At 48.2% G+C, this 22,126-nt stretch overlaps 1 protein-coding gene across 4 annotated transcripts in view; it reads right to left on the bottom strand.

The window, feature by feature from the left end:
- ILKAP (ILK associated serine/threonine phosphatase) overlaps positions 1-22,126 on the bottom strand; it is a 23,884-nt gene extending 1,758 nt beyond the window's left edge. Inside the window, exons 1-10 of one of the 4 annotated variants that reach the window (XM_082690971.1) lie at positions 21,924-22,126; positions 13,114-13,179; positions 12,585-12,641; positions 9,529-9,648; positions 8,104-8,230; positions 5,648-5,754; positions 5,209-5,302; positions 4,858-4,945; positions 3,448-3,569; positions 513-632 (exon numbers count right to left, since the gene is read on the bottom strand). In XM_082690971.1, the coding sequence (XP_082547097.1) occupies positions 513-632; positions 3,448-3,569; positions 4,858-4,945; positions 5,209-5,302; positions 5,648-5,754; positions 8,104-8,230; positions 9,529-9,648; positions 12,585-12,641; positions 13,114-13,179; positions 21,924-21,978 (956 nt within the window). In that variant the 5' untranslated portion in view covers positions 21,979-22,126. Of the gene's footprint in view, positions 1-512; positions 633-3,447; positions 3,570-4,857; positions 4,946-5,208; positions 5,303-5,647; positions 5,755-8,103; positions 8,231-9,528; positions 9,649-12,584; positions 12,642-13,090; positions 13,180-21,923 lie in introns of those variants that run through there. The other 3 variants (XM_082690973.1, XM_082690972.1, XM_082690974.1) reach the window with 3 other exon arrangements.

The following is a 22,126-nucleotide window of genomic DNA, read 5'->3' as shown; positions in this document are numbered from 1 at the left end:
TAGGCCTCCTCGCCAAGGGCTTCCCCAGGCTGTGGATGGGCAGGATACCATCTCAGCAGGCAGCTGGGCACGGCCCCCTCATTCTCCACCTAGCCCAGCTCTACTTCAGTACCACCCCTGATTCTCCAGCAAGCACACACCAGACTCAGGACCCTTCCCAACCCTTTCCCAGAGCACCTTGCTATGGTTCCTCCAACACTCTCCATGACTGGCATCTGCCCGGCCGTGTGTCCCACCATCCTCCTGTAAGGGCTCTGCGGGTCTTCCCTCTGCTGGAGAGCCCTTCTTCCTCCAACCAGAATGTGCCCCACGTCTCCCAGAGCACCCCAGACATGCAGTGCCGGAATCACTCACTCGTATGTACGCTCGTGGACCAGACTGGGGGGCCCATGAGAGCAGAAATGACAGTCTGTCCACCCTCACCTGCCAGGCCCGTCCCCACCTGCTCCAGGTTCAAGAAGAGACCCAAGAGCCCGTGCCCAGGCCCTGTGCTTTTGCTGTGCTACTGTTACCTGTCATTGGGGGTCAGCTGGCAGCGTCTGATGTCCGGCACAGAAGTGACCCCGCAGCGCTTGTACTGTCCATCCCCGATGGAGCGGGACACCTCCAGCACACCCAGGACACGACCGTCCCTGAGAGGAGGGAAACACAAAGACTCCATCTGATAGATCACGGGTACATGGAACTTTCCAGCGCATCGTCTAAGCAGAAGGAAAGATGGAGCCTGCGGGGTCCGCATTATTAACCAGCACTGCGTCTCTCAGCCTCCACACAGATGTATCTACACGGTCCGTGCCCAATCTTCGCTGGTCTGGCGCCTCAGCCTGGCGGCACCCTGACGGAACAGCCCACAGCCCAACCTGACCTGCCCACAGCCCAGCTGGACTTGACGGTAATGGGTTGGGACCTGGCTTTATTTTCCTGTTGTGTTTTTATCCCAAAGCTCCTTCAGGTAATTTGAGCACGCAGCCAGAACTAAGAGCAGCTGGAATAGGAAGATTATTGTTCATTTACACCTGAAAGTGATGAGATCCAGGTTCTGATGCAGCTTTTCTTCACATGAGCTACGGACAGGATTTAAACCGGATTAACTGTAGCATTCTGCACAGTGTTCCACTTTCACCCATTCTATTTCTAAATGAGGCATCCGGAGATTGGAGGGCGCCCTCTAAATGGGGTGCCTGTCATCAGAGTTCTAGGAGCGGGGCAAAGAGCCCGGCTCAGGGGCCCTGGGAACCATTCTGGTGGGGCCTCCGGCAGCAGCAAGCTCACAGGCCCCCAGACCATCGTGTGCTCCCGGAGGAGAAGGCAAACAATGAGGCACGGGAGCGCCCAGTAAACCCCAGCGCTGTAGGCAGAGGTCTGTGGGGGTTCTCCCACGGACGAGAACTCTGGAAGGCGAGGCGGATGAGTGCGCACGGCCAGAAACGCCCCACTGGCCTGGGATGCTGTGTAGCTGCCGGCACATCACTGCAGCTACAAAGTCACCCTCCCTGTGGGCACAGCTGTCACCACAGACGTGCTGGCACCTATGGGCAGCCGAGCACTCTTCTCGAGCACGATCCCTGAACTGAACAGTGAAAGCGGCCAAAGGTACAGCAGCAGGGCAGAAGCAGCACTGGGCACAAGCACCGTGAGAATCCAATGGAGGGCTTCTTCAGTGACCACGTGATAAGGCACCAGGTGTGGACCCCCCACGCGAGTCACCAAGCTGGCTTGTTTTACCTAGATTGAGTGGCAGGTCCCAAAGACCTGTTCATGCCGCCAAGCCCAGAGAGAGAACAGGAGCAACCCTGAGCCACACTACAGAAGCTGCTGCTTGCCTTCCTGCTTCCCAGGCAGAGTCCCATCCGAGCGGGCCTCATGCTCCCCACCCTGCTGGAGGGACAGGGGAGAGCAGGAGCCCAGGGAATCGTGGACCCAGAAACCAGCTGTCTGTACTTCAGAACACGAGGGCACGAGCTGACCGCGCTGAGTCCTTCAGGCCTGGCTCCCAGCAGAAGGGAAATGCAACGCAAGTCACTTCAATGACCCATGAAAGAATGCAGGCAAATGGGACATGCCACACCCATGCCACAAGGCCCACCATGCCACAAGGAAGTGGGAGGCTGAGTTAGCTGAGCGCAGACCAGATGACGCTGGGTTCAAACTAGGGAACAGGGATCTAGACAAGGCAGGAGAGAAGCCAGCCACCACAGTCCCTCTTTCCTGCGATGTGGTGTCCAACCTTCACATAGGCTGGCCTCACATATGCACACAAAGCATGCAGGGCAAAATGTTACTGATTCTAGGCAGTTGATAATGAACTGTTCTATTATTTAAAAAATTTTTCCAAAATCTTTCAAACGAATGTTTTAAAAATACAAGTGGGAGGGTGTGGTGGAAAAGACCCAGCCGGCCATTCCTGGCCTCTGGGGAGGGATGAACCAGAGCCCAACACTGCTGCTCGGAGCCTCCCTCCCCTCCTGGCCATGAGGGGCCCACATGAAGCCATGCTGTCTAAGCACATCTTTAAGGCACGCAAACCTGCTCTTGATTCTGTACAGACCAGGAGACAAAATAACTGCCAGCCATAGGACTGTCAATGTCAAAATCTCACCATGGAGGTCAGGCAAAAGCAGAATTTTAAGGTTCTAAGAAACTTCTGGACAAAGTCTAAGAGCTCTGACTGGCCCCCAGAGAGGCCTGAACCAGCCAGCACCCGGCTAGGGCAGTCACAACTGACGACAGGGAAGAATTGCCCTTCCAAAGACAAGCAACTACTGTCTTACGCGGGGTGCCTTACTGGTCTCTTGTCCCAACAGAACAGAACATCCTCATGGTCAAACTGTAAAATGAACCAAGGGACGCTCTGACCAGACTCCTAGCACAGTGTCCTTGAAGTGGAATTTTCCCGCAGTTCAGGGAAGACACCAACCTCCACCAGCTACCTTGGAGACACAGCAGATCTAAGCCAGGACAAGCATGCAGTGGTCAGAGATGGGGAGAGGTGAAATGGAGCCGTGGACAGAGCTGGCCAGTCGGGGCCGTCCAGCCGGGAAGCCCGGAGATGCTCAGCATGTGCTACAAACACCCACTGTCCTCACCCCTTCAGACTGCCTCTCTGGAGAATTCCCCTAAAACTGTAGCTTATTCAGGTGTGACAAATGATAGCATTTATGAAAGTCCCTAGGCACAGAGAAAACACTACAGATGGAGAATTTGAATCTGAGGCAGGCCTCTTCTTCTGTGAACACAGGGAGCCATGTTTCCGGTACCCTCTTTTGCTCCCAGTTGAACAGAATGTGAAATCATGAAATATCCATTCCTCTGCTTCCCCAAGTTAGACCTCGGACAGCCTCATCTCCCTGTAGTTAATGTTACATGGAAGGTTCTACCCTTGGAAGTCCCTGGCCATTTCCACAGGATACAGCCCTCCCCCTGGGAGCACCCGCCAGTGCCCGTCACCTGACATTTCCTCCAGCCTTCTGTATTCTCATTCGTTCTTCGTACTGTGTGGGATTATGCTCCTTGCTGAGGCTTAAGGCTGCATGCTTTTGACTCTCCTCATTAAAACGACACAGGATTGCCTGGGAACATAGAGATTATGACAGTCAGGAAACTTAAAGTTACCAGGGGAAGACAAAGCTTAACAGCCGAGTTTCAGAGTCCACTTCCTGCTGAAAAACAGGACTTTAGAGGCTCAAGCAGCAAAGAGGCGTCCCAGCAGCCAGGGAGAGAAGCCCTGCCTGGCATCTCAAGTCCGGTCCCAGCCCAGCTGGCCAAGCACCATGCCCCCTCCATGGGCTGTCTTCTCGCCTGTGACACAGAAGGGAGGCACCTGCCGAGGATCAAAGGCCCTCCAGGTGGAATTGGTCCATCAATCCACAGGAGGCAGAGATGGGGAGGGGGTGACCACATGTGTCTCCATGTGCCCCACGGCCACGTCTGCCTCACTTGGTGACTTCTGGGAAAACCCCAGTCCTACAGAGGAGGACAATGAGGCCAAGAGAATAGGTATCATGCCTATAGTCACAGAGCAGAGCCAGGAACACAGCCAGCACAGCAATGTGGATCTGACTCTAAAGTCTTTTTTTTTTTTTGGCTGATTTTACATGTTACTTGTTGTTTAGCCTAAATACAACATACGCACTGGGACCGTTTACTAGAAAATCACCAGAATATAAACCCAACTCGCACAGGGACTGCCTGTGAGGTTTGCTGCTGCACCCCCGGTGCCTAGCATTTATGTACCAGTCACTCTAGGGGATGGGGTGGGTCAGGTCAGCAGATGCCGCTAGAGTGGGAAGGGTCACTCCGTCCCTGTGGCTACTGATGGAGTACCAGGCTTGCCACAAAGGGCCAAGGAAATGACTTTCAGGTTCTGAAGGGGGGCCAGGCAGTGGGAGCCTGGCTGCAGGGTGTTGCCCTCCACCCTGAAGTCACTCTCCACAACTGGGGCTGACACACGGGTGTCACAGTGGGAAACAACGGAGTTTTCTTTTCTTCCAAGTGGCCAAGGCTCTGGACAAATGGCATATCACCTAGCACTTATCTAACTAGTTTTTACTTTTCCTGAAATCACAATGATTTGGGGAGGCAAGGGCTCCTGTCTGAGGTCAGAGAAACACAGCTGGGAAATATTTAAGGGACTGGCACGCCGCTGGCCCACAGCACCACAGAGACAGAGTGTATGCACGCTGTGCGGGCGTGTGCCTAGAGCGTGGCTGCTGCTCCCCACCCCACCACTGTGGAGTCTGCAAAGGCCCCGGCAGCAGCCCCACAGCACGACAGACTTCTCCCCAGTCAGCACATCCGTCCCACCACACACGCGCTGGCTGAGGGGCGCTGGCACAGGACACCCGGCTAGCCACGTACCCGGCTATCTCCAAGGTTGGCGATGTACAGAATGTTGTCTACGGCCAGAACGCATGTGGCAGTGGAGCCATCCTTCCAGGCAGGCTTCCTGTAGGGACACACGTCACAAGTATGGCCACCTCCAACAGGCTGGCAGCTTGGAGATGCACTTCAGAGCTGAATGGTCAGTGTCATTTACACTTCAACATGGAAGCTGCTGGATAACTTTCTTTTTTACTGGTTCAGGGTCAGTCAGCAGTACAAGAGCTTACTCAGTGCGAGGAATTTTTCAGACAGAAGACCTAAACTGTGTTTAAGGAAAACCACACACAAGCACACCCCACTCACACATCTTTACGTGGTCACACTTACTGGCTTGAAGCTTGTTTAAGGAACTCTTCATCAGTATGCTTAAAAGTGTCCAAAAGGCATCTCTTCACGGTTTTCTCTACACTGATTACATCTCCTATTACAGAACGAACAAGATGACAAACTCTCAGGAAGAAGAAATTCTCCCCCTGCTGCCGTTTTGTTTTTGTACTGTGACCAAGAACATCTCTGCTTCCCCACCTCTGAGACAGGGTCATTTGAGTTTGGTCTACCATCTCCTGAGCGTGAAGGCAAGATATATACCCACACGCAAACTCTCCATCAGACACTCTCTGCGACCACCACCTGCTCACCTCAGAGCCCACACGCCTCTGGCCCCACCTTCATAGAGCCACTAAGAACTGTCCAATGCGGCCCATCTTCCTCATTTACACAAACACACACCAAGAGGGACCCAAACCGATCCACTTTTCAGTCCCACCTTTAGGAAACTTCCGGATTAAGTTCTGATGCAAATTCTGTGCAGCAAATTTTGAGGCTCGAATTCCTCCGTGTCCATCAAAAACAGCAAAATATGAAACCCGGGTACTGGAAGAATGAACTGATGGTTACCGAGATTTTCACAAAGACTGCTCCTCACCACTAAGGCACTAAATGTTTTTATTTGTTTTTAACATTTTATTTATTTACAAGAGAAGAGTACATGTGTGCAGGGGAAGGGGCAGAGGCAGAGGGAAAAGCAGGCTCCCCGCTGAGCAGGAAGCCCGACATGGGGCTCGATCCTAGGACCCTGAGATCACAACCTGAGCCGAAGGCAGATGTTTAATGACTGAGCCACCCAAGTGCCCCAAGGCCTCTAAATCTTTCTCAAACAGTCAGCATTCACAAGACAGAGGATGTCCCCTGGTAAGACACCACACTGTCCCAAGTGACTAAAAAGGACACAGCACTAATGGGGACAAATGTTGAAATAATTTTGATGGTATTTTCTTTTTCTTTTTTTTTTAGTTTATTGATTTAATGGGGCTCAAACTCACGACCCTGAGACCCAGAGTCTCACACTCCACCGAATGAGCCAGCCAGGAGCCCCAAGTTTTCAACTTTTAATTTAAAACACCATGAAAATTAGGGTGCCTGGCTGGCTTAGTCCAAAGAGTGTATGACTCTGATCTTACAGTTGTGGGCTTGAACCTGACATTGGGGACAGAAATTACTTAAAAATAATAAAAAAGGAGTTGGAAGACTCACAGTTTTTTTAAACATTTGTTAAAAAATTTTTTAACAAAAAATAAATGTTTTTTAAATATCAAGCTCTCTTAGCCGATCTTTCACTGAAGAATAAACTTTTTTCTATTTAAATCAGATTTAGGGGACACCTGGGTGGCTCAGTTGGTTAAGCAGCTGCCTTCGGCTCAGGTCATGATCCCAGCGTCCTGGGATCGAGTCCCACATCGGGCTCCTTGCCCCGCAGGGACCCTGCCTCTCCCTCTGACTCTGCCTGCCACTCTGCCTGTGCTCGCTCTCTCTCTGACAAATAAATAAATAAAATATTTAAAAAAAAATAAAAATAAAAAAATAAATCAGATTTAGTTTGAAATGCTAACATACTCGATAAAACAGTTACTAATCCAAGACAATGAGAAACAACTAAGAGAACAGAGGGTAATTCCAGAATTACTGCTCAGACTGACCCAACATCTAATTCTTGAGGCCCATCTTACTGCTTTTATCCTATCCCTATTCCTCTTCCAAATTTTGCCAGAAAACATGCATATATCGAACAAATGCCATTAGTGACTTGAACTGTTTTGAGAAGGAAAAATGAAAACACCTATGAGAAACGGCATTTACCGTGCAAAACTGCTTTTTAAACATGTTCCGAGTTCCTTTTGAACGGAGGCATCCTGGGCCATGAAAACACAACTTCATCGGGTTCTTAACCCTGAACCCTTCTCTTAGGCATGGTACTTGCTCAGTAATGTTTGGTCATCCCAATGAGGTCCACTCCCCTGGGGCTCTCCAAGTCCCTTTCCTGGCTGCAGAAGTTAACTCCAAGCACACTCCAGGTTAGCAAGGGCGGCTGGACAACTGTGAGCGGACATACGTATACAGTCACCTTGGCCCATGAGCAGATGCTTTGCAGGGACCTCACTTCCTTGCCCAGACAAAAGCCACCAGCAGCCATGGCTCTGGCACACTGCCCATTAAGGACCAACTGGTGGCAGTAAATATAACACACAGATGATATGATGACGGAAACCTGATGGGGCACAGACTATGTAACCAACTGTACATGTCAGTATCATGCATGTTCATTTAAATCGATAGGACACACCTTGATGTCCCACCTTCTGATGGCTTTCCTCCATGCCTAAGAACTTATCCAAAGGGGCAGGAAAATTCTCCCTGCTTTTCTTCTCCCTGATGCCATTTCTGTTTTTTGTTCTCTTTTTGGGCCCCATTACGTTAGCTCTCCTTGGTTCCCGTGTGTGCTGTGATTAGCAGCTTCCCACTCTGCCTCCTGGCTCAGAGAGTCAGAGTCTCTCTGCTGGAAGCTCCTTAGATACTGAGGAAGAGGCCACACCCCAAAGACCCACAACATGGAGGCTCCTTTCCCTTTCACTTCGGCAGGAGTCATACTTGGGGCTGTACAGTTCTCTGCTGCAGGGCTGTCCTGTGCACTGTGGGCTGTTCGGCCGCATCCCACTGCCCCCCTGCCACCAGATACCAGTCACACAGCCCTCCGTGTGACACCCAAAAATGTCAGGGAGGGGCAGTACTGTGCGAAACCAACCCCAGCTGAGAGCCACTGACCCCAAACCAAGTAGTCCCAGCGACAAGCCATTCTTTCCAGTAAACAGAAATTGAACACAGTCCAAACCCCCATCAGACAGGGACCTCTGTGTCCCCCAGGCCTGTTGGAGCACGGACACTCACATGAGGGACGACGGGGGCCTACACTCCTCTGTGATGTCGTTCAGGATGACATGGGCGTCCTGCATCTCCTCCCGCTCGCCCTTCCGCTCAGCCACATAGCCTTTCAAACCGAAGATCACTGAGGAGGCTGAGAAGGGAGAACAAAAAGCCAATACAAAACTGTGCTCTTCCCACCAGAAGCCCTAGTCCCAGAGCAAGTGAGAGGGAACTCTGGCTGTTTTACTCAGTGATATCCTAGCTGTGCACACAGAGCAGCTATATTCTCAAGCCATCTGTGTCCCCAGCTGCACGCCTGTAACTGCAACCAGACCAATGCAGGATGAGGACAGTCTTGCAAGGGCTCTGCTGTGAATAGCAGGCAGACGATGGCACATTAGTATCAACGGCTCCAGCTAAGGCCGTCAGACCTTAGTACCAGAGCAAGGAAGGTGTGGTCATCCTGAACTGCGGCAAGGAATTACGCAGAAATCTAGTCGTGTCAGGAATTAATGAGGGCAGAAAATTCCAATTTTAGGGAAATGCCAGTAAGCAGAGTTTATCCCAAATGCCCTGTGGGATATCTGAAAATACCGATTTCCATGCCTGAGACTGGTAAAGAACTTGCCCAAATGCTAAGACGGCTGCTTCTCCTCTACCTGAGGATGAGGAGGAAGAAAGAGCCCAGCAGAGGCACAGCAGCCTATCTATATTTGATGGCAAGGCTGGAAGAAGCCATTTGCGGACACTGCAGGGCCCCGTAAATATTAAAACGAACACTTTTTGCAGAGCCGTTGCTGGCAGGCACTGTGCCTTTGCGGCTAAGGCAGCCACAAGCTCGCTCAAGGCCTTGTCCTTATGCACACTAGACAGTCTCTCGCACAGCTGCCAGGCCTGCGTGCCTGTGGCTTTCACCCGGCATCTCTGGGGCAGGGGATGAATTGTGCTGGTACCGGGCTTGAGCACCCACAGCTACCTCTCTCTGATGGAACCTCTCACTTCTCTACTCTGACAAGTCACAAAGCTGAGGATGAATTCCAACTGCTTTTTCCAGCCTCAGGCTCTCTCCTGGTATGCTGCCTACTAAACTCATCACCGACCTTGGGGCACTCATCAGCAGGCTGGGAGCAAAGACAGGGTCAGGGAGAAGGTGGTGGTCAGTAAGCCAACTGTTCACTAGAGAAGGTAAAGTCAAGTCCACCTGGTGTTTCCACCCTTGAACAAATGTGGGTTTCATGTCTGACCAAAGGGAGGGTCACACACAAATGGGGAAAGCAACAGAGGCAAAAGTAAACTTGGGAGGTCTATCTGCAAAGAGGGAACCCTACTGGCTTCTTCAGTATAGACACAAAAAGGAAGCAGCATAAATGGGAAAGCGGAACTCGGGTTTGCTCTGGGTTGTTTTAAAATAGGAAGGCTAATACATTTGTTTTCAAGCTGTGTGAAAACCTTTACAAACTTTCTTTTCCACAAGCTCTTCACTGCCATTCCTCTCTCCTTCGGGGGCTTTTCTCTTTGCTCCTTTATCTTCGCTCTTTACCATCTGGGACATTGCAGTGTCGAGAGGACCTGGACACAAGGAAAAGCCAGAGAGAGACACAGCTGTAGGTGGGCAGGAAAGTCCCCAGCAGCCAGCCACAAGCCCCCCTTCCCTACCCCCTGAGAGACAACATGACACAGTGACACAGTGTAGGAGCCTGGGCAGAGAGGCAGGCGCAGGGCTCTAGGCTGCTACCTTGAGGGGTGGGGCAGTGTGCCTGGGGCACCAATGGGGGAAGCACAAGTCACGACCAAGGTCTTGCTCAGACCCACTGTAAGCAGACTGGTCATGGAGGGTTCTCAGTGGTAAACCCAGAGCCCATGGCCTAGGGCTATGGCACCCACACGTCTCAGACCTCAGGCTCTTACTTATCAAGAAGTAAGTTCCCAAAATCTGCCAAGTGACACACCTTCAGGAAGTCAAAAGAGTAGTAAGTGCCAGAAGGGGGTTAACAGGAGGCAAACATCCGGCTTCAGGAATTGCTAGTATCATGAGAGGCAAAATAGGATTGCAGAGGCCGTTCATGGGTATGGAGGGATGAACCGTGCTCAAAGCCAATGCTAAGAGCGCTGCAGTGTGAGCCCGTTTTGGGAGGAGAAAAGTCTCATTTCAAGTCCCAGTCCTGCCACTCACGGAGGTGTGCCTCCGGGCAAGATACTTCACCTTCCAGCCTCAGTTTCTTCATCTGTGACCCAGGGAGAATACTGTCATCTTGGAAGGTGGCTTTAAAACCGATGGGGACGAGGCATGTAAAGCATTTATCACGGTGCCTGGTTCACCACGTATCCCATGAACGGCAGCCATGGTCCTAATAAGGGGCTCTCTATATTCTCCGCATCTCAGTATGAAAGCAGGCAACCGTTACTCAACTACCATGTGCTAGACATTTTTGGGCTCTGAAGAAAAAGGGAAGAAAATGTCCCTGCCCTCAAGAAGAGTCAATTACTTGCAAAAGGACGGATGTCTGCAACAGTAGAACCTAACACGTGTGTCCTTTCCCACATAATGGGGCATACTAATGGAGAAGATTTCACGAATGTTTCCAACACGCTTGCCCCAGAGGTCTGTCTGGTAGCCTGCTGTCACGTACTGCTTGCTCCAGCCTTCCCAGTGTGGACGGACAACAATCTTCCTCTCTTTTAACTTGCAAAACAGAGACATTTTTACAGTTTTGCTGTTGACTCCTGACTGAATCACAGTGAAGTCAGAGAATATGGTCTGTGTATGAAATCAGTTTCTTTATTGGGGCGTACTTTATGGCCAAAATGTAGCTGATTTTTGTAAATGTGACTATGTCTTCTCAAAAAACCCAATACATTGGATGCAAGGTTAAATTCTGTATCCGAAAAAATCAAGCCTGTAACTAATGGTGCTAAAATCTTCTAAATTGTTCCTAGTTGACTGTCTTTTGCCCTATGAAGAACTAAGACATAGCTATAGTAAATTTCTTTCTTTTATTAAATCTGTTAAGAACCCTGCTGGCACATATTAACTTTCATTATAAGAATACTATTTAGGACACCTAGGTGGCTCAGTCATTTAAGTGCCTGCCTTTGGCTCAGGTCTTGATCTCAGCATCCTGGCATTGAGCCCTGCCTGCTTCCCCCCTCTGCTCCTCCCTCTGCTCCCGCATGCTGTCTCCCAAATAAACAGAATCTTAAAAAAAAAAATACTGGGGCGCCTGGGTGGCCCAGTGGGTTAAGGCCTCTGCCTTCAGTTCAGGTCATGGAATAGAGCCCCAAATTGGGATCTCTGCTCAGCAGGGAGCCTGCTTCCCCCCTGCCTCTGCCTGCCTCTCTGCCTGCTTGTGATCTCTGTCTGTCAAATAAATAAATAAAAATCTTAAAAAGAAAGAAAGAATACTGTCTTTATTGGGAAGGTTTTGGGCTTAATTGTGTGAGACTGCTGTACAATTTTAGCATGGGCCCACAGGCCTGAAGACCTGAGAATTCTTGTGTATGATGGTTATAATAACTTTTTTTAAATATAGGAACTATACTAATTTAATCCATACATTCTAGATTAATCCTGATTTTTATGTAATGAATTAGCAACACAAAAAGGTCTACTTAAAAAGCAGCAAGTGTTCCACTTGATGACATAAGGAAGGTTCTTACACCAGAAGATAACTGCATAGGAAACCAGACAGCCTGCATCCCCAACTGCAGGGCCCGTGCCCCCGGCCCTGCCCCGACCTGGGGGAATTCCCTGTGAGAAGCGCTCAGTGAGTACATGGAATAACAGATTCGTCGTGGTGACAAGCAACAGGAATCTGCTCTGTTCTTCCCTCTCCCTAACTGGGACGTAAAGAGGAAAACATATTTATAGGAGTGAGTGCAACCAGTGTTAACAGGCTTGACAAAAATGAACTCAACTCAATAAAGAGATTCTTGAGAACTGTAAGGACTGACTGAAAATAATCAACTAAAGTCTTAAATTTCAAGAAATTCCTGCATGTGGTCTGTACCAGTCACTAAACCAGTGTCATTCAGATTTCATTTTCTTAAGATCAAAGTCTTTTTAATACAAGTACCATAAAAGAGAAGACCGTCTGTATTTACAGGTTCAGGGATATTGAAAGTTTTTTAACTCTTTCATATGTCAGATACTTCTGCTGAATATATCTGAGTCTGTCAGGAACAGACAGAGGCAGAGGCAAACTCTTGAGATAATTGTTTTTTGTTAATAACAAAGTTCAAAGTAAATGACTAAATTCTTAATTCTTAAAGTTATTTGCAAGAGGTTGAACCCCAAGTAAAAAATAATCACCAAAAAGTGATGCAGTATATAATCTTTTCGCTTCCACCTGATGCTGCCTATGTATTTTTTATTTTAATAAATCTTATGCCATACTTAATATAATCCTAAACCCTGTTAAAATCTATTAATAAGTACATCTTACATAAGAATAATTTTTTTGTGTATTACTCCCACTGACACATCAAACTTCTTCCCAACCACTTACCTGAATCGCCACTGCTGGCTGGTGGGAGATCATCAAAAAGCAAAGGTCCCCCGGACCCTGAAACACAGCAGAACACTCAGTGAGCCCACAGAACCCGGGTGAGGCTCAAGTTTCAGAACCCATCCCACCAGGACACCTATGCAGGTCATTGAAATAAACTCAAAACCTCTTGTGTCAATCCAGTGGCAACTCATACTTCGGTAAGTAATGTCTCGAACCTATTTTATTTTAAGGTCCTCTCAATTCAAAGGAAACAAATATCTGCCGGAAAGAGTTAAACCTTATTTCAGCTAGTAAAATAAACACTCAAATGAACCAGAGAAAACTGCTCAACATTTTTACGCAGTTCCTCAGGGCCAGCAACTAGCGGATTTTTCTGCCTTACCTGATGCCATGGATTCAAAACTTAAGACAGTCCAACACCTAAAACATCTGTGTGTTGAAAATGGGGGAAAGGGACAAAGATTCAGACAACTACAACCCCAGGATGACACGTTGACACACACCTGGGAGAGCCTGAAGACTGTACCTGAGTCAGTACTGCTGGCCGGAGGGAGGTCATCAAAAAGCAGAGGTCCCCTCTGAGCTTCTTTGCCTACAACACAGAGCGCCTGCTTAGACAGCATCCAGTCATCGGCCAGGACGGTGGGTTCAGAGGGGGAGGCCTTCTGAGAGGTCTGCTATTAAAACTCAAACCTTCTTCTCCTCACTGGACCAAATTCTACAGAGTATTTTCTCAGCAGCTACTTAACAAAGACATTTGCTTCCAACAGTTACAGTCAACATAAAGGCAATGAAAGATGACCCAACGGGCATCTGAAGGGCCACTGGGTATCCTGAGGAAAACAAGTATTTTTCTCAATAATTTCATTCCCGTAAGCACCAAACATTGAAAAACCTTTTTAAGAAAATGAATCCTGGGAAGAAAAACACTGGTTCTAGAACAAGAAAACAATTACATGGTCCTTCCAGATAAAAGGTCAAGACAGGCATGCCTGGAGGGCTCAGTGGGTTAAAGCCTCTATCTTCGGCTTGGGTCATGATCCTGGGGTCCTGGGATTGAGCCCCACGTCAGGTCTCTGCTCAGCGGGGCGTCTGCTTCCCCCCACCCCCGCCTGCCTCTCTGCCTACTTGTGATCTCTGCCTGTCAAATAAATAAATAAAATATTAAAAAAAAAAAAAAAAGAAAAAGGTCAAAGACAGAGGGATTGCTATCTGACCAAAGATCTGTGGTCTTAGAAAGTCCAATTTCAACAGCATTCTGAAGCACCCACCCACTAGAATCTTAAACAAGGAGCTCAGAGGTAAAAGGCTGATGGAAGCAAATCTGTGTGGACTTGGCATCCCCACACAGTGCCTACTTAATTACTACGTATAGAGAAAATGAGGAATTTCGGACACTCCAACCTAAACTCAGAAGAAAGCCAGGGAAATTGTTTAAATCTAAAAACCTGAAGATTTATACACCAAGAGGACCGGTCTTAAATGTTTTTTACTCAATTATCCCTTTCCACATAAAATTTAACCACTCCTTATTCTCCAGCTTTCCCAAAAATTTCTGTTTAAGCTATTAAATACAGAAACTGATACATAGAGAATGGGAGAAACAAAGGGCTGAAGATTTAGGCATGCACACTCCGATCCTATGAAGTTTGTCCCACCTCACCTTCCTCTGAGTTCAAGTACAGAAACATCCTCATTTAAAAACCAGCTCAACTGTATGCTCCAAAAGCCCCGGCTACATCAACCCTCTGCCTCTAAGTAGAAATGAGCTGGATAGCAATTCTACTTTTTTAAAAACAGATTTTATTTGTTTACTTACTCATGTGAGAGCAAGAGAAAGCGCACAAGCACAGAGCAGTGGGAGGAACAGAGGGAGAAGGATAAGCAGACAGTGCTGAGCGTGGAGCCCCACACAGGCCAATCTCACGACCCTGAGACCATGACCTGAGAGGCGAAATCAAGAGTCAGACATTTAACCGACTGAGCCACCCAGGTGCCCCCAAGTCTGCTCTTTTAAAAACAAAAATTTAGGGGCACCTGTGAAGCTCAGTCAGTTAAGGATTTGAACCCTGATCTTAGCTCAGGTTTTGATCTCAGGGTCCTGAGTTCAAGCCCTATGCTGGGCTTCACACTGGGCGGGCAGCCTACTTAAGAAAATAAATAATAAAAACAAAGTAAAAGCAAAAATTTAATTTAAAATTTAGAAACTCCAAGGAAAGAAATTTCTTCAGGAGTTATTGGGTCAAAAGTATTTTAAATACCTTACAAATTCCTGATTTAACAAAAAGCAACTCTTCTGCTTTATACCCTAATCAAATGGGAAATGTCTACTCCATTAACTTACACTGTTATCACTCAGGATTCCAAACAGACTAAGTAACTGCCAATACTTTCATTTTTCTCACAAGTGACATAAACACTCTACAGGAGGTATTCAAACAGGAGCATCACAAGGACATTAAATGGCATTTATTTTTATTTTTTTTTAAGATTTTATTTATTTATTTGACAGACAGAGATCACAAGCAGGCAGAGAGGCAGGCAGAGAGAGAGGAGGAAGCAGGCTCCCTGCTGAGCAGAGAGCCCTATGCGGGGCTCGATCCCAGGACCCTGAGATCATGACCCGAGCCGAAGGCAGCGGCTTAACCCACTGAGCCACCCAGGCACCCCTTAAATGGCATTTAGAACAACCATTCACTCACTCTGTTATCCTCCTATGAGAAGCCCTAATATTCTAGCAGGGCACTTCCAAGAGGAATCCAAGCCAAGCTGGGTCTAACCATCAAATGCCCATTCTCAGAACCGTATGGGATGATGAAGAGCAAGGACACTATTTCAGTGGGGCCCGAGAGTCAGGCATCTTGGGGAGAGAGAACATTACAGGGAGGAGGCCAACCTGAACAGCCACCAACCCTTGGGTCAGGTCAGATTTAATTTCCAAATTAAACCACCCACCTCAATCAAGTCTCTCCACTGCCAGTGTCCAGTGAGGAAGTCGTCCTTCCCAGGGAAGACATTTTCAGTTGCTGCACGCATTTGTCATCATAGAGCTTCCAGCCTGGCCTCTGTCCTTTGGCTACACTCAGAATAGTGCCCCGATCTGAGCACTGTCCCCAGATAGGGGCCCACCTCTTCATGCCAAATGAATGAACCTCCCCATTCCTTCTTTCACACTCTGGAATACTGTAAGTGCTATTTCAATTAAACACAACGGGATCGTCTCATTTTCGTTGGTCACAACTGAGAACGGCTCTTAGGAATAATGAACATTTACAGCCTGCCGGGCATGATTCCGGTCATCTCTACCTGTTTCCAAAGCACTCATTCCTTCCAACGGTTTCATGAGGTGAGTACTGTTACTGTAGTTCTGTACTGATAAGGAGACTGAGGCAATCCGGTGAAACTGAGGGACAGCCAGTGAGGAATGGACAGTCAAATCCAGGCTTCCTGGTTTCCATCCATGCCCCTACAAGGTGCCAGACAGCCTCCACAAACCATTCATTGAACCCTGACAATCCTACGTCGATAATCCCAAGGTTCTTGATCTCTGGAATACTTTTTGCATCACTGAAAGGATCTCTTAGAATAGCCTGTATTTGGATTCTTAAAAAATAAATAAATAAATAAAAATCTGGCACCTGGCTGGTTCGGTCAGCACAGGATGCAACTCTTGATCTCAGGATTTTGAGTTCTAGCCCCACATTGTGTGTACAGATTACTTAAAAATCTTTTTTTTTTTTTTAAAGATTTTATTTATTTGACAGAGATCTAAAGTAGGCAGAGAGGCAGGTGGGGTGGCGGGGAAGCAGGCTCCCTGCTGAGCAGAGAGCCCAATGCGGGGCTCAATCCCAGAACCCTGATATGATGACCTGAGCCAAAAACAGAGACTATAACCCACTGAGCCACTCAGGCGCCCCTAAAAATAAAATCTTAAAAAATATGTATCTGTAGGTGATATACCCTATAATGGAAATGTCTGAATGGCCAGAACCTAACATTCTATTTTGGATAAACAGTAATCCAAAGTATTTGGGTCAGCAATAATTAGACGAAGTGTAACTAGGACCCAAAACTTTGGAGGAAGGCCCCCTGAATTCTAAATATAAGACCCGAATAAAGAATAAAACAAGACTGAAGACCATTTTTCATTACAGTTAAGGTCATCTCGGTTTGTTTTGTTCTGTTCGGAGTTCTCCATATTCTGAAGCTAAGTCTACTGAAAGTTATATACTGTGCTGAGAAAAATACTCTTGGGCTGATTATATTCACTTTGGCTAAAGGCTGCTATGTACAAATCACATATTTTGCCAAAATGTTCTTTATACCTGAATTTTCCAACTACAAAAGCAATGTACCGCCTCCAAATACCACAGAGGCTTTAGAAAAAGCTCCCCTTCCCCACCACAGTTGAGTGGGTATGTTCTACCTTCTCCTAAACTGATGCACTTGTGTACATGCATTTTACTCTTTAAGACGCAGAAGCACACTATACATAACACTCTCCTTATACCCTTATTCATGTGAGCCCTCCGGGAACATTACAGGCCAGCACGTCTGGGTCTAATTACTCCTCCCAACAGCTATGTTCTGATCTGCGTGGGAGCACTGCCAGACACTAGTCCAGTCCCCTTACTGATGAGCGCGCAGGCTGATTCCAGTTTCTCACATGACAATAATGCCACGGTAAACAACTTTACGTATATATCCCTACTTAATCTGCTAGACTGCTAGGTCAAAGCATATAAATGGTTTAAATCTAATAGATGTCCAAAACTATTTCCAAAAAGTGGTGGGAATGTCTACCCCCAACACACTTTATGAGAATGTCTACTTCTCTCCATCCTTACCACAATGATGCCCATTTTTAATCTGCTGGGTAAAAACATGGTGCATCACTAATTTGCTACTCCTTTCCTCAGTGACTTAGGAAGCTAAGCACTGGTTTTAACTGACTGGTCATTTGCATTTCTTCTTCCATAAACTTCCAGTATACATATAGCTTTTGACAATTTCAAATGGGCTACCTGTCTTTTTCTTACTGATGTGTTTGAGCCTTTCATTTATTAGGGATCATTTGTATGTATACGAAATCATTTTTTTTTAAGACTTTACCTACTTAGGGGTACCTGGGTGGCTCAGTCAGCTAAGCAGCTGCATTGGTCTCAGGTCATGATCTCAGGGTCCTGGGATTGAGCCCGTTGGGGATTCCTGCTCAGCAGGGTGTCTGCTTCTCCCTCAGCTTCTCCCCCCTGCTCATTCTTTCTCAAAAAAGAAGAAGAGGGTTCACATCCCTCAGAGCTATTAAAAAATTACAGATAATTTAAAAATTATTTACTTATTTGAGAGAAAAAGAAGGATAAACAGACTCCTGCTGAGCAGGGAGCCCAATGTGGGGCTCTATCCCTGGACCCTGGGATCTCGACCTGTGCTGAAGGCAGATACTTAACCTACTGAGCCACTCAGACGCCCCTATGAAATTATTTTGTTTGTCTTTTGCTTTATGGCATTTTGTCCTGCAGAAACTTTAATTTTTACATAGTTAAAATCCATTTTAATTTCTTATGAGTTTTTTCTTGCTTACTCCTGAAATTTTACAATTAGTGTTTTTTTCTAGTATCTTAAACTTTATTTTCTATTTAGATCTCCAGGGTTTTTTTGGAAAGAAGTATTTTGAAGATGGCCTACCCTGCAGTAGTTGCTTAGTTCTGAGAGCTGAAAAGCAGTTTTAAAGTACAGTGGTGTAGCAACCAAGTAAGTGAAAGAACCACCCTATAAAACTGAAACCAACTTACTATCAAAGTAACCTTAAAGGACACCTTTAACTTATCAAGCATAAGCTGTTGATCTTAAAGACATCAAGGTAGCACTTTTAGGGAGTGTGACAGAGCAGAGAGTTTTCATTCCTGTCTGAAATGGGCATACTTCCTCGTTTAGGTCAACTTTCAACATACAAAAACTTGATTCCCTCAGCAATCAACTCTATAAATGCTGGCGTGAAAGCTACTCATTTAGCACAAAATCTGAAAACATTTAATGCATTCCTTTTACATTTTTGTTCAGACCATAAAAATCCAGAGGCTTGGAGGCAAGAACATTAGATGGAATGTTTATTTTTTTTTTATATTTTATTTATTTATTTGACAGAGAGAGAGAGAGAGATCACAAGTAGGTAGAGAGGCAGGCAGAGAGAGAGAGGGGGGAAGCAGGCTCCCTGCTGAGCAGAGAGCCTGATGCGGGGCTCGATCCCAGGACCCTGAGATCATGACCTGAGCCGAAGGCAGAGGCTTAACCCACTGAGCCACCCAGGTGCCCCTAGATGGAATGTTTAAAACAAAAACCAAAGAACAAAATATACTTGATGTAATCTGAGCAGTATGAAAGTTCCTCCCTTTAGACACTCACAAAATCCAGTTCAGAGTGCATTTTTTCCTTTTATTTTTTTAAATTTACTTTTAAAAGATTTTATTTATTTATTTGTGAGAGAGAGCTAAAGAGTGAGCACAGGAAGGCGTAATGGCAGGCAGAGGCAGAGGGAGAAGCAGGCTTCCCCGCCAACCAAGGAGCCGATGTGGGACTCGATCCCAAGATGCTGGAATCATGACCTGAGCCGAAGGCAGCCGCTTAACCAACTGAGCCACCCAGGTGTCCCCATTTTTTCCTTTTAAATAGCTGTTAAAGTTAACAGCTCATATACTAACATCTAAGCACTAGCATCTACTAAGCATTGACCATGTGCAGCACGTACGCTAAGCACCGAGCATGTAGTAGTATTGTGTAGCGCCAAGCATGCAGTACTGTGTGGCACTGAGCTTGTAGAACTCCATAGCACTGAACATGTAATACTCTGTAGCACCGAGCATGGAGTACTCTGTGGCACTGAGCATGCAGTACTCTGTAGCAACAAGCATGTAGTACTCTGTAGCACCGAGCATATAGTACTGTGCAGCAACAAGCACGCAGTACTCCGTAGCACCAAGCATGCAGTACTCTATAACACATGTACTAACAGTAGGAGGCAGCAGTCCTACTTTACAGATGCGGGAAGAGTCACAGAAGGCAGTTAGTGGATCTCAAGGCAGTTTGATTACATGTCCAAAACCACTCCTCTCTGAGACTGTGAAAATGACTAGGACTCTAGTACTCACAACATGAGCACCTGTACATCATGTGTGAGGGTCACAATGGTGTAGTTTTGCTCATCTTTCCAACCACTTTATGAAACCCAAAAATAAGGAAAACCTTATTTTCCTTTCATTTGTTCCATTTTTAATTTTATCAACCAGTATCATCAACTTTCTGAAACAAAGTATGGCTTAACCTAGTTTTTCAAAAATCAGGGTTTTATTCACAAGATTGTGAAATCATTCTGTTTTTCTTCAAATGATTTTTTAAACCTGTTAAATCTCATCTTGTCGGTATTAACTAACTGCGCGTCAAAATAACCTGGGATCCCAGCTCTGTCACTCACTTTAGTACTTATCCCGCTCAGCTTCCTATCATCTACTAATTCACAAAGCACGCCTTCTTTGTTTTTAAAGCTATTAAAAAAAAAAAAAAAAAAAACGCTCAGTCAAGCAGGGCCTGTGATGGCATCAGTGCCCATCCCAGGAGCAGTTCACTAATCCACTTTCCAGGGAACGGGGTTTTAAACATTGTGCAGTCCCTCTGCTGCCCTGGCATCTCACGCAGGGCTGGAGACGCCCTCCCCACTCACTGTTTTCAGTGATAGGCTGCCAAGTACCAACTTGTAAGAGTTAGGAGCTGTCAGATTTTGCATCATATAAAGGGTGGCTTCTCCTAAGCAGACAAATTAATTTCTGATAAAAAGTTATGGAGATCTTACTTCTTTAAATGATAGGCTTACATGCACATCTGCAAATGCAAACTCTGCCCCAAAGATACTCAGAAAGAAGGTATACTCCATCAACACGGTTAAAAAAAAAAGACGGTGTTCACAAAGCCAGAGTTTCCACCTACAGGCAAAACAATTTTAGCCACAACTAGAACAATTTAGAAAGTGAATGGCTCACAGACAATTATTCAGATGTTTCTGTACCATCAGAGTGGTGAGCGGGGATAGAGTAACTACCATTACTGGGAATAATGGCCCCAAAAGCCTGGCGAGGCTGTTCACACCTGACAAGCAGAATCCAGGCCCCGTGCAACACTCCTGCAATCCAGAGGGCTTAACAACCCCACCACACGGTTTCCGGGCCTAGAATCTCTGCACAGCACAAGTCTACCCATCGTCGGAGGCCCAATTCCAGCACCGCCTCCTTCCCCACTCTTCCTGGACAGACTGCAAACACTCCTCCAGGCGCTCCGTGTTTCCCACAGTCCTTAACTTTTGCCAGTTTTAATTATAACCACTTGCATTTAGACGTCAGCTCTTTGAAAGCAAAGGCCGGATCTTGTTCCCCTTCTGGTTCGGTCCAACACTGGCTTCCAAACCCACGATCTCCAGGCTCCTGCGGAGCGGGCCAGTCGAGATCCCCCGGGGACTGAATAACACACATCCAGGGCCCTACCTTTGAGGCTTTCCGATCTCGTGGGCTGAGGGGAGCCTGGAAACCTGAACTTGCTTTTAAACTTTTCCAGGTCGTCTGCCGCCGAGATGGGCTCAGAACTGCGGGCCTGCTGGGCAAGCGTCCGCTGGAAGTCGAGCGTGGGCAAGTGCCAGGAAGTCCCGCACAGTGAAACCCGCAGCGAGCGCAGCGCACTGGGCACACCGTGCTAACAAAGGCCTGGTCCCAGGCTGCTCGCGCGTGGGCTCCACGCACCCGCCCAGGCCCGGCGCCCAGCGGACCCGCGCACCTGCGCTAGAGCTCCTCCTCTGGGGGCCGCGGACGCGAGAGAGAACTACTGCGAAAAGTTAAAATGCTAAAACCGCAGAGGACAAGCCCTCCCCTCGGGCCTCAGACACGAAGGATGACGCCGGCGGGGGCCGCGGCGCCGGGGTAAGCACAAAGCCGCCTGCAGCCCCGCGGCCGTCCCGCCCGCGGGGACTGCGGCGGGGGGCGACCGGAAGGCTGCGGGGCGCGGAGCCGGACCGCGCGCGAGGGCGCCGGGGCTCTGGAGCGGGATTGGGCCGAGCCGGCCGTCCTCCGCCGCCGCACGTGCGGGCCGCACACAAAAGGACGCGGCCGCCTACGGCCCGCGGCCCGCTCCCAAGTCCGGCCTCCCCCGTGCGCGGCAGACATGACGGAGGCCCGCCGGCCGGGCCCGGGGCAGGCCGCGCTCGCCCCCGCTCCGCCCCGCCGCCCGCCTCAGGCGCCGCGGGCCTCCAGGCCGCCGCCGCCTGTCCTCCCCTCCCGGCCGGGGCGGCCACCCGCTTACCGACAGCCGGGCGCGGCGAGCGCTCGGGCTCCGGCAGGTCCCCGAACAGGTCCATGGCCAAGGCTGGGCGGCGGCAGCGGCGGCGGTGGCAGTCGCGCAGCCCGCGGGCGGCGGCACGGCTGCGGCGACGGCGGCGGCGGCGGCAGCGGGGCGGTGGCAGCCCGGGCGCCGTCAATCACCCGAAGGCGGGCCCGACACCCCAC

This window comes from Mustela nivalis (assembly GCF_964662115.1).
Source record: "Mustela nivalis genome assembly, chromosome: 11".
In the NCBI taxonomy this organism is placed as follows: Eukaryota; Metazoa; Chordata; class Mammalia; order Carnivora; family Mustelidae; genus Mustela; species Mustela nivalis.
The sequence above is the reverse complement of the archived record's forward strand: the minus strand, read 5'-3'. Positions and strand labels throughout refer to the sequence as shown.